The 17,290-nt window shown below is 41.4% G+C and overlaps 2 protein-coding genes across 2 annotated transcripts in view; both read right to left on the minus strand.

Annotated features, from left to right (window-relative positions):
- ISPD (isoprenoid synthase domain containing) overlaps positions 1 to 6,930 on the minus strand; it is a 109,441-nt gene extending 102,511 nt beyond the window's left edge. The window contains exon 1 of the mRNA XM_026045085.1: positions 6,778 to 6,930. Within this exon, the coding sequence (XP_025900870.1) occupies positions 6,778 to 6,930 (153 nt within the window). The remainder of the gene's footprint in view (positions 1 to 6,777) is intronic.
- Positions 6,931 to 12,144: 5,214 nt separating this feature from the next.
- SOSTDC1 (sclerostin domain containing 1) lies at positions 12,145 to 15,723 on the minus strand. Its single transcript, XM_026044993.1, has 2 exons — positions 15,303 to 15,723; positions 12,145 to 13,298 (listed from the first exon to the last, which is right to left on the minus strand). Exons 1-2 carry the CDS (start codon positions 15,505 to 15,507, stop codon positions 12,883 to 12,885), a joined length of 621 nt encoding a protein of 206 aa, XP_025900778.1. The 5' UTR covers positions 15,508 to 15,723; the 3' UTR covers positions 12,145 to 12,882.
- Positions 15,724 to 17,290: the final 1,567 nt, after the last annotated feature.

Genomic DNA, 17,290 nt, shown 5'->3' on the forward strand with positions numbered 1-17,290 from the left:
CGGCGCCGCCGCCCTCCCCCAGCGGCCGCCGCGGCGCAGCCGCCCTCCCGCCCGCTCTATCTGCCCGCCGAGGCCCGCGATCCATGGAATCCCGCGCCCCTCCCTGACAGGAACCTGGCCTCGCGCGTCGCCCCCTCCGCACCGAGCCCCCCAGGGGTGTTTGCAGCGCCCGCCCGCACTACGGACAGGACACCCCTCTACAACGACAAAACGGACGCGAGAGGAAGGAGCGGCCGTTGGCCCTTTAAAAGGGGGGGTGCGGGGGGGGGGGCGCGCTCTCCGCGGCGCATGCGCGATCCGCGCGTGCCCGCTCCCGACTGCGGGGGCCGTTGGGCGCCCTCGCGGGGAGCGCGGTGCCCCGCCCGTTATTCCCCATGGGCTCCGCCGGGCCAACGCACCTAGGGCGTTATTTGGGAACAAAAAACGTGCCATATCCAGGGGCTGGCCGAAAGTGACCAAAGTCACTTTTGGTTTCACAAAGAAAATGATCTCGCTGCAGTTTGTTTTTTTTTTTTTTTTTTTTTTTTTTTGGTATAGATATTTCTGCAAATCCAGGTTATTTAGAACTTTTCATGTTCCTGCTCGCTCTGCTAAGAGGAACCTAAGCAGAACGTCCATGGTGGCTTTGCTGAGGTGGCCTCACCTAAAAGCCACCATGGGAGGAAGCCTGTGGTGTCACAGCTGGGCTGCTTTACTGGCATACATCTGTCACAGAAAAAAAATAAAATAAAATAAAATAAAATAAAATAAAATAAAATAAAATAAAATAAAATAAAATAAAATAAAATAAAATAAAATAGGTTGCTGGCATTAAAACTGTACACCTGGGACCTGGGATGCATCGGTCCCAGGTGTCTCCATGCACTCGTGCTCCCCTCAGGCCTACATTCCCGTTCTTGGCTTCCTGGGTTTGCGCTTCTTCCCCACTACCACAGTCTTTGGTGCCTCTATGTATTCCTAAGTAGATGTATGTGATGAGGAAGTCGCACTTCTGTGCCTGTGTGATTTAACTGAATTGCCAGAGATCACACAGGAAATTTGTGCAGGACAAGGCTTTATGTGTGTATCCCCAAATGTGTATGTTTTTAAACAAACCTCTCTAGTATAAAAACCCTCTTCCACCTTTCAAATTTTTAGTGTAGAAATAACTCTAGTGATAACAAGCCACCTTTTTCCCCGCTTTATGTTGGCTCCAGGAATCACATGGGAAAGAGCATGTCCTGTAGGTGCAATCTCTTAACCAAGTGAACAAGAAAGAAATGCTAAATACAGTAGTTGATAGGGTGTCGGAGAGGGAGTTTTGCTCCAAAAGTTGCCTCTGATGTGTGTGTGATCCGGTATCAGTACTCTGAGTCGTGCTGATAGCACCTGTTAGCTCTTCCATATGTAGGATTACTGGAGCTTTGGTTAGATTGAGCCTGTTACTGCTATTTCACATCTTACTTTGTATTTTCTTAGGCAATGACACAGGAGGAAGAACATATTTAATATTATTATCAATTTATGCTGTGTCTTAGTATGAGCTAAGAAAACAATGTTCATGTTTATTACATCTGTATAGTATTCGTGTTTATAGTAAAGAGATATAAGCCGAAATAACCAAAATATATTGATAAACCAAAATTTCAATAAACCAAAATTTCCATAGTAAAAAATTTGCTTAAGTTTCTCTCCATGTTATATTTTCTATTGAAATAATATAATCATTTGGTTAGTGCATCCAATACAGTAAATACATATATAAACATCTGAAGTGGGCTAAAAATGAATTCAAAAATAGTGTGAGACCAATTTTGCACCCTTTTTTGATTAGTTGAAGAAGGCCCGAGGCAACATTTTTGCCTCAAAGCAAGTAAAGAACAGGTTAATCCATCATTTCTGTGCAGGGCTATAACATCTGAAACCACACTGTTAGTTTGCAATTACGCAGTAAATATGCCAATCATATGTTTGAAATGAAAAGTTTTGCTTTTAATTGAAGAAAGAAGATATGTACAAATTGGAATCAAATTACAAAAATGAAATTCACCTGGGAAATTAACTGACAAGAAAAAATGATCTCTTTCTATGACTGAAACTCCTAACAGTGTTTTCAAGGAACATTAGGTTATTGGTGCAGTAAAAATTGTGCTAAAAGCTTCTTGTAGGAAATAAGTGAAGCAGTTAAATATTTTAATTAAAAATTGTAGTTGAATCTTCTGTTAGACGTGGTATAAATTAACTGAGAAATTGGCTGATTGTTTTTTGAGTCTTTTCTGTTTTCTGTGCTCCGGAGAGATTTTTGTTCTAATGCAGGTAACATAACATGAAAGCACCCTGCCTTGGTCAGCAGTGAGGTTCCCCACTGTGCGCTTCAAGTGAAGTACATACAATCAAGTAATAGTTGGCAAATTAAAGTGAATAATAAAACAAAATTACGAAAAAAAAATCCAATACTTCCTACTGTGGAAAAACAAGATTTATAGAAGGCAAAATAAAATTAAAAGTGTTTATGTTGTGTGACTCCTTCTTGCAGCTGACATGAGATGTGCAGCATTCTGAGCAGTGATGCAGGCTTCTGGCCTGGACCTGCCAGCAGACTTGTGTTTTGCTGCATTTATCCAGATAGGTAACAGTTATTACCTTAGTTGTGGCAAACCATGAGTACCTAGAGCTCTAACTTTACGAATAAAATTTCTGTTCATTTTAAAAAGAGGCATTTTCTGTTTATGTAATAGTTGCTTGCCTTTCTTTATGTCACCAATAACTGTGTGTAATTGTTGAAGTCATTCTTACAGAGGCAGTCACAGATTCTTTGCATGTCTAAAGAGCTTGGAAAGCCTCAATATAGGTAGGCATCTTCTTCCAGGCAATTTGTTCCAAACCTGGTTGATCACTAGAAGAAGTAGTACAGTCAAAGTCATCTTTTATGATCTTCRCAATCTTTTATTTGTTGCTTGCAGTTGAAACCTCATCTGCACTTGGTGGCTSTTTTGGACCAACTTGCTCCTTGGCTGCCTCAGTCTTAGCTGCACAGCAGCAGTCTCAGAGCACTTACTCTGTGGTGACAATGGGCCCCAAGTCAGTAAAATGCCCCAGGAACATAGGGCTTGAGGCAGTGCAATAGACAATGGAATGCTGAAAAAAACRAAATTTGTTTTCCCTCCAAATCATAATTAACTAATTCGGGGAAATCTTATTTCATATTAACATATTTTTGCTAATGACATTGTGAAGGGTTCATGTCTTGTCSTTTGGTTTTATTTGGTTTTTGCTTTATTCTTTGGTTAAAAACRCTGTAAACGTGTGGAGTGTTTATATAAACTCTTCTACTGGTGATTCGCTCCTACCGCTATGTGACTTTGAGCTCAAAATAGCTTTTATTCAGCAAGGAGATATACACATGCATAACTTAAATGATATGAATAGTTAGGCTGCCTATCTATATCAAAGGACACTTATAGGCTTCATACACACTGTATATARCATCACCTGTCGATCAGATCCCTAAAGAGAATTATAAATGCTGTTGGCTTCATTTTGCATAACCCATTCCCAAAAAGTATTTTTTGAGTATGATTTGACAAAATGGCGTAATGGGTTCTAAATTGAGTTGATGTGTTAGAAGTGCTCCATTATTTTTAAATTTCTAATAGTTGAAGGATAATTAAAGAATATGATTGTTATAAATGCAAAGGAAATCTGATCTCTGAACCGCATTTCTCTGCATGGATTTTTTTCATACTAGCACATCATTGTTRCAAGTGTTGAAAAACATATGTTGAGTTTCACCTATTGTATTAAGTGTGTTTTATGTCACACCTTCAGCATTGTTTTACATGGTTCTGGTGGATAACTTAAATTTCTTCTAGAGGTTGAACACTGAATCCACCAAAAACCATCTTGCTTATGTTCTGTGCAAGTGCTGGATGGAAAATTGGCAGTGACTTCATATCCCATTTGACACATGTTTTAAAATCTCCACCTACAAGGTTGCATTCTTGCCGGAGTGTTTATCCTTTGACTGCTCTCCAATACTTTTGGATATCTCCCTGGGATATGGAAAGTTAGTTCAAGAGGAATTTGTGTATGCAAAGTAGAAGAACTTTGAGAGAATTATCCCACCATATCTAAACTGATAATTCACRAGAGTAAGAGTCCCTGACTGCAAGAGTTCTTGTACAATTCAGGAATATTGAGGACCTGGAGGAAGTTTCCTACCACTTTGAGAAGTGCTGTGACAAGTAGGTGATTAGGTGAAAGCCTCATACAGTTTTTCATGAGACAAGGTGGACTCAACTCTTAAACATTTAGCTCCAGGGGAGAGGTTGTGGTTCCTGGACGTCGTGGTCAGATGCTAATAATGCCAAGCTGAAGTAGGCCCATCTTCTGGGCTTTAGAATCACCATTTATTGTTTGCATTTCTAGGAATTGTGTTTTGGAGTGTATGACTGTGTGAAAGTGCTTTCTGGTGACCCTGATTCAAATTGAGGACTRTGGAAGTTGGACAGAATTCCAGAGGCTGCTCTCTACCAACACTGTGACTTAACCACTGATCCCTCTCGCTAGGATCTGGCCCCATCATCTTGTTAAATACAGAAGTGCTTAACTTGTTCTCTTCTGACTTCCCTCCTGAACTGGAGAAACTGGAGGAAAGGCTCCAAGGAAAGTTTCTTTTATCGTAACAACTCAAAGAGAGAGCCTATAGAGTTGGTTAAATATATGGTATGTAGCCACAAATGCCAACAATATAGAACAATGTAGGGGAGGAGTAGGGAATCAGCAGTTGATTCTAGATTTGGAATAGAGGTGAGGTTTTCACGGCTCTGTTTGTTTGTTTGTTCTAAATACGATGTGTGCCTGTTATCATGCCTTATTTTATTGCTTTACAGTGCTCTGTGTTACCTCCATGAAATGCTTGTGAGAGGGTGTGAAACTATTCATAAAAGTTGGTGATGGAGAGCATCAAATAACACGTGTCAAAATCTGCAGGCTTGGTGTGCAAGAGCCTGCAGGAGCACAGGCCTCCCTGCCTGTTACTGCACTGACAGCGCCGCTTCGTGCYCGTGTTGTCCGAGCCCCTAGCGCCACGAGAGGCCTCCCTTCGTTCCACGTGTGAGGAACGTGAGATGAGGAGAAGCCACTGGCTTTGCCAGAGGTCATCCAGGAGGGATTCCAGCTTCCATCCCTGTGAGGTTTTATTTAACAAATGAACACAAGTTCTGGCTGTGCCTTCAACAACTATAATTACCTCAGCTATGGCAAGAAACAGCGCAAAAACTGGACTTTGCGCTGGTTATGTGCACTGGTTAAATGTATGGTATACATAAAACAATCTTGTGGAAGTGGGTTTTTTTCTCCTTTTCACTTTTTTAATGTTACATTTTAACCTTTTTTTTGGCAGGCTGTGAGGAAGGTACCTTAAAAAACAGACTCCCTTGTTGAGGCTATTTGTTGAGGTTAAGAATTTGTGAATTTTTTTTTTTCTTTTTTAAGTAGTTATTTTATGGTAAGCAAAATACTCAGGAAGATAGTCCCTAAATACTAAAAGACACAGCTTGCACAATATTCCCATCCGAATCCTTGGCCTCCTCTTTTGCTGACTTACCCAGTCCTAACGCGCAGGTGGCGTATTGGAAAGGGTCACTCCTTTGATCCTGCTCAGTTTTGGGAAGATCAGCGTTGGAGATTTTTCCCAATTGCAGCAATGTGGCTACCTGTCATCCAGCAATTATATAGAGACGGAGCCTACTTAACATACACCACTGAGCAACCATCAAAGGTTAACTGGTTGCCAACATACTCATCCAAACCAATTACTTAATGAAAAATGCTCTGTTACTATTTTTCTGAGTAATCCAGTCCCACTTATTTTACATTTAAAGATTCTCCCTGGTGCTTAGCTGTTCGTTTGTGCTTCCACGTACATTCAGTTTTCCTGCAGCACTGAACACTTCAGAAAAATGGACCAAGTGGTGCAAAAAATGGACTAAGTGGTGCAGTTTCCTGTATCAAAACAGAATTGTGGAACAGGTAGCCCAGCTACTGGAAAGTAAACAATATGGCCATTGAGGCAGCAGGGGAAGGAAAACTTTTGTTGTAGATTTTGTGAGTCAGAAATTTTAAGGTGGAGGGCAGAAGCTGGCAGATTTGTTAGGGTCTGTGGTATTTGAGTAGGTTTAAAAAKGTCATGAAAAATTAACTATTAAGCAAGATTCAGACAGCTGCTTGAGTGGTCCATATAAGTAGGATTTTATGTAACAAGAAAAGTATTTAATTGAACAAAAATGTCAATCTTTATKAATATTTTCTCTTGGCAGAGGATGTTACAAACATTTTTCTTTTGGCAGAAGYATCAAGCTGCAAAACTCATTACAAAAAGCTCAAGAGAAAGTAAGATGACAATATTTGCAGAATACCTAAGAGAATTTATGAATAATTCACTAAATGTATTTTTAAGTCTCGTTCAGTAAATCAAATTAGAGTAAATTTATAAGAGTAACGCTGAGTGGGAAACCTTCTACTGATAGGTTTTTTATTTGAGCTGTTTCTTTGCATAGAAGTTTGACACCTTCCTGAGAAGCTCCTGTGTGAACAGCCTCGGGCTCCGCTAYGTTCCTCTTCCCGAAAGAGCAGACGTGGCCACCGGCAAGAGGCTGTGACCAGCGCAGTGACACAGGAGGTTCTGTGAAGATGCCAGATTGCAGAGCCCCAGCGCTGGGTGGGAGCCAGAGGTGACGCACACRCTGCCCTCTGCCCCGGCCCGGGAGGAAGCCACAGGCAGCCCGGAGCTGTTACCCACGGGCTGACCGAGGCCGGGCAGCCTGTTAAACCCCAGGGCACCACGTGCATTGGCTCGTGCTTGGCTTTGCGATCTGTAGACAGAACAAGTCTTTTGTAGTCCATGAAAGATTGCGGCGATCGCAAGAAAGCAGAGGGCATGCAGCACATGTTCTCCACATTTTGTTTGGTTCCRTTTTTTGAATGGTTTTCACTCCTTTGCTCTCTGCTAGACACACCCAAATTCCRACATTTCAAGACTGGGAAAACAAAAAGACACAGTGCAGCAATGCAACCTGTTCCCTGCTGCTGTGAGCACTCCTGGCTACCATCCTAAAAACTGTAATAAAGTAAAGAAGTAAAAATTTCAGCAGGCTTTTTCAATAAAAAGGAAAGTGAGTGACTCTTGTTGAAACCCAACTTTTTGCAGCTTTGCATTTTAGAAACACACAATCCTCTGTTCTCTACCCCAGCTCAGTGACCATATGGAACCTAAAAGAGCTTTCTTCAACCCATCCCAAAAGTAAATGAATAAGTAAATAAGTAAATAAAAAATACTAATCTAACAAGCAACAGATGTTTAAACTTGCTTCAGCTGCAATTAAACCAGTTAAAAATGTCACAGTCCCTTTTCAAGTTCTTCACGCTCCCTCCATTTCTCGGGGGCCGTTGCTGTAGTGGGGCTAGACAAGAACTTCCTTTTCTTCTTAGGCCCCCTCCCTCAGCTCTGCTCTTGCATGTAAAAACTTTAATGAATGTGCCTGGCCAGCTCTTCCTTAGCCCACCAAAGCAGCAGATTGCACAAGCTGGTTTATGCTTTTACAGCGTTTCTTTGCAATTTCCTCACTAAGTCTCTTCTCACCAAGACTAACAAAACAAATCAAATGTGGAACTCCTAGGTCAAGTCGGAGCATGACTTTTCCTCTTAGTCAAAAAATAATGCATCCATTCATACTAAAAGGAAATTGAAAATATTCCTAGACCAAAAACCAGCAAAGTGTAGCAAATACAGCTCAAAGCAGCTAAGGGTTTTAACAAGGAGATGATAACATGCTGCTGCACAACTGCTGAATAAAGCAACAGAATTCAAAAGGGACAAGAAATTAGGCAAGGCATTCAGCAAATTGTTACTTCATTTAATATTTATTGCTTAACACTAAGTAGATGTTGAGAGACATCACTTTAACAGCAAGTGTCTTTGAGATTTAGTATACAAACCTATATTATAGTTGCCATGCGTTCTGAGTTAGGCCTCTTTTCCACTGATCTGGGTTTTTTGATCTTCGCTTATGTCAGTGTTATGTGACTTTACTTCATAAAGTACCATGTGCCACAAACAGCTCTAAGAAAGTCAGTAGACCTGATTTTTATTTGCATTGAAAGGTCCACTGTGTTTCTGTGCTGTTGTACAGAGCCATTAAGGCTGCACTAGAGCTATGTAGTGTGATATTACCTCGTTCACTGTGTTATGTAGGTATGTAGTCAAAACAAAGTAGATTTAAAAAAAAAAAAAAAAACCTCTGGTAGATTATTATTCTGAACAATTATAGGAATAAAAAGYTGTGGTTTTGATGAAGTGTGTAATTTGGCCATCATAACTTAAACACAGAAGAGTGTGTTCGTGTCCTTGGAAGTACTAACAGTACTAACAGTTAGTTACTATTAGTACTAACAGTACTAATATGGGTATTAGCTGGCACTACCACGTGTGACTCACACTTTTCTAGGGGTGTCAGTCCACATAACTCATGTCATGAGTGATCGGAAAGGCTGGATGTCTTTCAGAAAGATGCACGGGCAGGTTTTTTTCTTTTTTTTCCCCTTTTTTCTGTTGTAGGACAAGGTTCAGGTAAAACTAACAAATCCAATGACAGAATGTCTGCTTAACTCATAAATCTCTYGAGAAATTTCAGTTTTAACCCAAAGCTATGTTTATATATGTGTCAATGAAATTAAAATCAAAGCCYCTTGCCTGGCCTACGGGAAAGGAAATGCATCATAAGAATAGGATACCTTCCAACAGTAAGGATTCCTTATAATTTCTGCTGAACACCTTCAGGTTAATACTGCAGCAAAATGACTCCCACAGTAACTCAGGAATGTGTTTAACAGCCCTTACTTGATTAATGTTGTGCTTCTTCAGGAAGGATATGAAGGTCAAGGTTAGGAAGACTACAGTGATTTATTAGCAGAAATCTGTTAGTTATTTTGAAGGATGTTATCCAAATGTCTTCTTAATTTTGAAATAAAAGGCTGAACTTGAGTTAGGTGCTTCTGATTCTAAGGCTACTGAAGAGAGATGAACAACAAATTAGTTACTATTCCTAAAAAGCGGAATAAATAAACTTTTCAAAGTGCCTTTCTCTTCTAGTCTGTGTCTGGCCCTTCTGACTTCCGCAATCAATAATGTTTTAATGACACGTAGTGTCTATCACTGTCTCTCCACAGCGCGCTTCCGAGTGCCGCCGTGCAATCAAAAATACCAGCAATCAAAAATACCAGCATCTGGCTACGTTTGTTTCTAGTGATGTCTAAGAAAAAATATTTCCATTCCTTACAACAAACACACAAATTACCTCTGAGCTGAGAACAATTTTCATCGTTTGGAAAGTAATGAAACAGTGATTAGCAGACTGCAGATGGCAGATTAACAGATTGCTTCTAATTTACTCACTTAATTTTCTAAAGAAGTAGGTATTAGTGCTCATAAAAAGCAAAAAAAAAAAAAAAAGAAAAAAGAAAAGCAAAACCTTTTCTCAACTCTAGAATTGTGGAAAACCCACATTTTGTGAAAGTGGGAATATTGTCCTTTGTTTTGAAACACAAGTATTTGTTTCCTCATGAAAAAAGAGGTAATGAGAGGAAAGAGCTCATTCTACATTGTGGGATGAGGTTACAAAAACTGCAGAGAAAAACTTTTTAAGAGGCCCCCTGGACTTAGCACTTTGCCCACAGATGAGGATATTACTGAGAAGGCCAGATTCTATGCTCTCCAAGTAATAAATCCAGACTATGGAGTGATCTAATTCATGTAAAAAAAAAAAAAAAAAAGATCTAATCTGCTAGTACTTTTCCAAAATGTTTACATCCTTATCCTATCTGTTCATTTTAATACTTTAGGTGAAATGTAAGAAAATTCTAGCATATGTGCTTTTCCTTTTTAACTGTGAAGCAAGCAGTGTAAGAAGATGTCACACGATTTTGRATTAGGTACTACTGTTTTTTCTGTGCATCTTTGATAAACTTTGGCAAGATGCTGCAGTGCAGGTATGAGCACAATGGCCCATGTCCTACCCACTGCAATTTCACATTCTGGAGACTCTCCATAGAGCAAAAGGCAGCTGGGTGTACTCGTACTATTGTCTGAGTTGCCTTTTGTCTGGATCCTTGGATAGACCCCTATGARTAGCATGATGAAAGAGAAGGCAGACTGAAGCACTGAGGGTGAGAGATGAGAGACAAGGAGTGACACTGTCCCTTAAGAAAATTTGTCAACATGACTCTTCCTAAAACTGCCTTCCTGTAATGCAAAAAGTCCAAATGTTTGCCAAGGACGAGATAGCAGATAACATGGGTGACACTTGAAAGTTAAATTACTGCTAATGGACTAGGAGGATCTGGCTTCCCTCATGTTTCTTGAAACCTACCGGATGTAGAGGTGGGTCTGTGGTCTTTCTGTAGCTTGTTCAGCAAAATTCCATGAAGTCATCCTAATAAAAATGTATTGATTTTTTTCCTACAAGAGTTTTTACATGAGTAGACAACATAGGAAAGAGTTAGTATCTATATTGCTGAGTGCAGACTCTTACTGAATGTGTGTATTGATTTTACAGTCAAACTTCACTAACCTTAGAAGAGTCCTGAGTTACGCTTGTGCCTTTTTTCACCATCCTTACTCCTGTGGGTCAAAAACTAAACACGCAGACCAACTTACTAATGTAGTGACTATGGGTTTGGGATAAAATTTTAGATCAGTTTTGGTCTATTGTCTCAATCTTTAGTACATTTTCATGGTGAAGAAATAGAGAGCAATTTAAAAATTGGATATTTATTTAGCAATTGGGAATAATCACAAAACTGATTGAATGAGACTATAGTGTCTGTAAAGTCTAAAGCTGTGCTCTCTATARCTTCATTGGGTTGATATGTCTGGGAGCAACGTCATAGTGCGTCTCTCCCTGTTAACTCCTTTATTTCTCTGATGTCTTCTTAGGCTTAAGGAAGGATCTTTTAAGCTACTCAGATCAGAGAGTTTATGTATAATTCATCTCTGTTCTCATCATTCTGATGATGTTGTTCATGATCACAGAACTAAGCTTCAAACAACTGGATTATTAATGTATTTGTTAACTGTACCAACATGTGTATCGAGTTAAAATGCAAATGCATTATCTCCTTACGCTCTAAGATTTTTAAGAGAACTCTTGAAAGTCACTTTAAGGAAAAAATGCTTAAATTTTGTTGATAAAGTTTAGAACTCATTAAGTCAAGCAGTAGCATCCCTTTACTAATTTTTAAACAGTTTTCCATTAACAGCTAAGGAAGATTTCTGMCGAAAACTTTGTGATGAACATTTTAAATCCATTAAAATGCAAGATGTAATGAGAAAGCAAGAAGAAAATCAAAGAGAACTCGTGACACATGATATTAGATGAGGTTTTTCATTATTCTCCTTGGATAATCTTTGCTTTGGGTGTCAGTGGGGTGTAAAAGACAATCATTTAAGAACAGCAGAGTGCCATAATGAAATCTTTCCCATAGTATTTCAATATAGTCTGAACGATTAAGAACAGATGATTCCTTCACTATGTGATGAAAGATAAACTGCTTATTATGTATTTCCTGATATATCCTATAATAAGCTGTGGATAATGTGCAGGACTCTATTGGCTCTGTGGGAAAGATTAAACTGAAGGTTAAAGTGTTTGACTTGATCATTAATGGCGGCGGGGGAAAGTGCTATTTTACTAACTTGCAAAACTTCCCAAATACACCCTTCTTCTGCAATGGACAATTTGAGAATTGTTAAATATGATCTTGGTTTGGGTCATTTATAAGCACCATGTGTTAAATATTCATATAAGATTTCTACAGCCGAAAAGAATCCCCAGCAAGATTATTTTATGCTAAATGTTATGGCTAGATTTTTTAAACCATATAATGTTCTCCTACTTTTTTTAAGACTCAGTGTTTTTACTCATTAAAATTTTCATACATAGGCAGACAATATTTTTTTGAAGTGTTTATTTTTGTAAAAAAAAAACAATGAATTTGAAAGGAAGTCATATCTGTATTTTGATTGCACACTTRAAAAACCAATACAGTGGAGCATGAAAAAAAATCAAATTTTAAAGTTGTTACTTCAAAATAACACCTAAGTCTACAAATGTTCAAAGTGAAAATATATATACCAAGAATGCTAAAACATCTATTTTACATTATCTACAAAATGTATATTCTAATCCAGCCACAAATCATAGGAAAATACTTTGATACATGAGAAAAGCTATAAACATAAGAACATTTTGGARGGAAAATAACATACATAAAAGCTCATTAAATAATTACAACAACAAATAAATAGTTTGTTCAGCTTTACTTTTCAATTGCTGCCATGCATATTTTAATTTTTGGTATACTGAGATAACAGGAAAAAGGTCAGCATGCAAGGCATATTTTTCTTAGAATGAATCTGAAAGCAGATACTAGATGTTGTACTTTTAAACTGTTGTCAGAAGTTCATAAAACAAGGAATAGAAGGCAAAAGATGTGAGAATTAATTGTTCTCATGAAAACACACCACAAAGCATCTTTTTACAGAGTAGACTTCAGTGAATATTCACGGCAACTTCGCTTTGCCTCCATGCCTGGAGAAACTGGAAAAGTTTAAAGGGTGGGTTTGGAAAGCTTGTGTTATTCCCCRTCTTGACCACTTGGAAAAGGTCCATATGCCGAGAATGCCCCTTGGGATTTTGGTCAAAGCAACAAGCACATAGTGTCAGCTGCGAACACAGCAATGGCAGACTTGTCTTTAGGCAGTCAGATCTGTAAAGCAGATGGATACAGGTGGATACAGTTTTGGCAGGAGGAGAGGGAGGCGAGAGAGGAGAGAACATCTGACTTCTAACTTGTACTGTGCTTGCTGGATTTACTGGCTCTTTTTCTCTCCTTGTGATGCTGGGCGGGCTTTGCCTGAGAGGTTCCCTCAAAGTTGTGGCTGGACTCGTTGTGCTGCCTGGTATAGCGCTTGCACTTGCAGGCCGTGACCACGGTTATTTTGTAGGTTCTTATACTTCCATCCTGGCACTGCAGCTGGATGCGCTGGGTGCGGGTTTTGTCATTGACGCATCTCCACTCCTGCGAGCTCCGCCTGCTCCAGTACTTGGTTCCGTAGCCTCCGCCAATCCAGTTGGGGAGCAGCGGCAGAGGGAGGCACTCGCCCGCGCACACCAGCTCCTTCAGCGGGTTGATGCTCGTGCACTGGCCGTCCGAAATGTACTTGGTGGACCTCAGCTCCCGGCAGCCAACTTGAACGCGACCTGCAGGAGGCACAGAACAACAAACCCTGAGATGCAGAAGGAAAGCGTTTCCTCAGCCAGTTACTGCCACATTAACAAGCTGCGTTGTGCAGAATGCAAAGTAGGCGGTAATTCCACAGGACATCATCTTTTTACTGATGTGCCCCAACCCCGGGGCCTTGAGCACGGAYGGTGTCTCTGGGTGTTATGACAGGCACTTCAGCAGTTGTGGTGGAGGAGGCACTTTTATCCTCTCTGCTTCTTCTCTAGGACATACCTTTTAGAAAAGGAAAAAAATGCCCCGAGGGAAGAAATGTTTCCTGCTTGTTCTAGGGAACTTGCTCTGCAATGTTTACAACAATTATATGGGATCATTAGCAAGGTGGAAATAGTTCTTTGGAAACTATTAATATGCTTTTAAAGGAATTTAAAAATAGTCTTTTTTTTCCCATTCCACAGCTACAGTGGACAATCTCCCGTGAGCACTACTCTRCACACAGATGTTGTGGAAGTGATCACAGCTAAAGTTACCAGTGAATGGTGTTCCACATGCCAAGTTTGAATGATCAGCAATAACAAACTGAGAGTGGCCGTTTTACCCTCGGGGTAAGACCACCTTTGTATCTGTAGTAATCTTTATATTGCACAAAACACAGAGGATCCTGCAAACGCTCTCGGGCAACTGACACAGAACCAAAATGCAGAGCTCCTGACGCGGGCATGTTGGTACCCGTCCGTATGCGCAGCTCTGCGCCCTGCAATAAACACCACTGTTTATTTCAGTAATTACACTTTGAAATAAACGCCCACAGTGCGCTTAATTTTAATAAGCAACTTTACTGGCTCTGCTCTGCCTCTTTCTGAAGGACAATTACGGTGCAGATTCCACATACAATGCAATTAACTAATGCCTCTAAAATAGAAGTAATTACTAGAAACATTTTCGAGTGAATCATGAAAGACTTTGAAGGTGCATCTGCATATCACAGCTACAGGCTGCTTCTGTTTCTACTTGGACTTTTTGGAAGTAAGTTCTGAACAGACAACGGSTTAAGATTAGAGCTTCACCCTGTGCCTTGTGTCTCAAGAAAGGCAATCAGGAGAGACTGTAAATCTGCAAGCTGATCTGAGGGGGTGTTTGCAGAAGAGTTGGTCTTCTGMCTGACTTGCAGGGAAGACTCAAGTCCGCCTTCCTGCAGCTGCGCTCAGGAATGTACCTGGAAGCAGCTGGGGGCAGATCCGAGTGTGTCTCTCCTTCTGTTTGCATGTCTGCCCCGGCTCAGCTCGTCTCTGGTGACAGCTCACTGACAACGAGTAAATACCTACTGGGCTGCTCCAGTAATCTCCCCGTGACGAGATGTTTCCTGTGCACTTAAACCCGCCACATTCATATGCGCTGACACACCTGGCTTGGCTGCAAGGTATCCGTGTCACTTTTTGCCTTCACTTTCCAGGGATGCTGCTATTTTTATCGAGCCGTTGTGGGTGGGTTCGCGCGTGTGTGTCTCTGTGGTGTGTTTGGATTTCTTTCATTTTAAGCAGGCAGGCAGGGGAGGGAGCAGATAAAGTCAGCAGAAGGCTTCCCGATCCCCCCGTGCCTCACATATATACATACAGCTCATCAGGAAAAGATGAGATATATACAGGCATGTCAGAGCAGAGCTCATAGGTAAATTATGAGCTGATTTGTTTACTTTTGCTGGAGGGGCTAAGCAGGTAAGTCTACATCAGGAAGTAAAGCAAAACAGAGGGAACAAAATCCAGAGCTTTTCGCTGCGCTGGAGAAGCTGCCTGGACTCCTCCGCGTGCCTCTCCCTGCTTTTCCTCACCTATCCATCCCTGATGGACAAGCCCAGTGGTGGAGCCAGCGCTGGTGGCGGGACCCCCTGTGGGAAGCAGCCAGCCTGGATCCGGGCACAGGGATAGCKTCCCGGGAGCCGCTGCTGCCGGGCACGCGGGGACAGCGCGGCCTTTCCCCGGCCCCGCGGCCGGCGGTGGCAGCCAGGGCCCCGCTGCGATACTCACTGTTACGGTCGGCCCCGGCGCTGGCGTAGTGCCTGCCTCCGTTCCTGGCTTGGTTCAACGTGCTGTTGCTGCTCGGGCTCGCCGGAGCCGGTTTAACAACGTGTGAATAAAGTATCTCTGTGGCATCGTTCTTGAAAGCCAAGTAGCTCTCGCTGAAGATGCAAGTGAGGAGGAAGGCGTAGAAGTGCAGGGCAGCGAGAAGCATGGTTGTTCAGCCTCTGTGTGGCAGAGCTCCGCAAAACTCCTGCTGCTGCTGCTTCCCGGGAACTCTGAATTGCTCCTGAAGGTTTCCCTTATATATTCGGAGAGGCTTGGCATTCATTCAGGTGTAAAGTTGTGGGCAGCTTCAGAATGAAAAGCCACAGAAAGGGGTGGGATCCCCGCACGAGCCTGCGAAGACCTTTTACCAATGGGAGAGAAGGCTGCAGCAAAGGAGGAGTTAGATGCACTCATTGCAGGATCCCTGCTCGGAGCTCTGAGGGTATCAGGGAACTTCTCAGCGCTGGGGCTGCGAGCGGCGGCTGCGGCTGCGCCGTGCCGGGTGGCCCTGCGTGCCGGGCATTTCTGTGCAAGGTGTCAGCGGGAGCCTCTCCTGCTCCTGCTGCTACACAATTACTTCCCCGCTTCCCTAATGTGCCTTTGGGGAAACTTTCCGGCTCCGTAAGGATGCAAAACGTTGTGGAGCTTTCAGGGAAAACTGCAAGTTGCACCAATGCGGTCTGCTATATACCAAAAACAGTTACAAAAAATATACTGTGAATAATTTAAACTTGCCTCCAGATACTTTAAATTATGCAGCTTTGATCAACAAGGAGCACTGCTATAGAAAATACTTTTTTAGGGGAATATTCTCTCCCTCGTGTACAGAGTTACAAGTATATTTTTCTGTGTCACTARGCATAAAAAGCAACTCCTCTAGGCTCCTTAGTACAAACAGATTCATATTCATACCCTCTCACTATGCTCATTCACCAAAGTAGTCTTTTTTAGATTTGTACATTGCCTAGAGCATTATTTTATTTTAAATGCATTATTTCACGTAATGGAAAAAAAAAAAGAAAACAAAGAGGAATGAATAGTCCTTATTCTGACATATTATTTTACGGTGTCCCACCCTTATTTGAGTTTCCATAAAATTACTTAAAGTATGTTCCAAACCCAAACATTAGTGTAAATTGAGCTCCTGTCAGCAGGCCAATGCTTGTTTGCATTAATGATGAAGATGCCCTGTAGATTTTAATTATAAATAAAACAACAGTGATCTGCATTGAAAGCTATAGTGTCTTAATTAACAGGAAATTATTTTCTTAGGAGAAAGCACAACCACATAGAAGGCCACATCATGTAAAGATCAGACTCTGATCTGACTTACACTGTGCCTGAGTTGATAACCATGAGGTCACCCTGGATTTCATCTTCAGTAATGAGAAAAAAAAAAAAAAAAAAAGAAAAGAAAAAGGAAAGAACCAGAACATGAATTAGTTACTTTTAATGTCAGGTTCAAAAATCCTGGTGGTTCAGAAGATAGATTTCATCCTAGTCCCAAATAAACAGTTGTCCTTATGGGCAGCACTTTCCTCTGGCATCCCTAAGAAGGTTACCACGGATTTTAGCGGGAGCAGAGACAGATTCACAGCCTGTTCCTAACTGGCAGCCTGTGCTTCAAGGACACGGGAGCACCAGGAGTGGGGCAAGGTGGGGGAGCTCCCGTGCCTGGTGGCAGAGCTGTGTGCGGGGAAGCGACTTCAGGGCCTGCGTCTATTTCCACTGGCCCAGCCCAGCTCTGGAATAACAAGAATGTTGCAAGGCAGAGCAAGATCTTTCAGCAGGGCAAAGTATGGAGCAGTGGGATCACGCCTAACCCCTGCCAAAACTCCAACTTCCGCTCCGAATGGACATCTTTTTTAAGAACAAAAGCTCTGAAACATGTAAATTTTACTTTCCTTTTAAAACCAGGTATAAAATGGAAGAGTCATTAAGCAAACTAT

This window comes from Nothoprocta perdicaria, unplaced genomic scaffold (assembly GCF_003342845.1).
Source record: "Nothoprocta perdicaria isolate Ctin4 unplaced genomic scaffold, notPer1 scaffold_106, whole genome shotgun sequence".
Classification (NCBI taxonomy): Eukaryota; Metazoa; Chordata; class Aves; order Tinamiformes; family Tinamidae; genus Nothoprocta; species Nothoprocta perdicaria.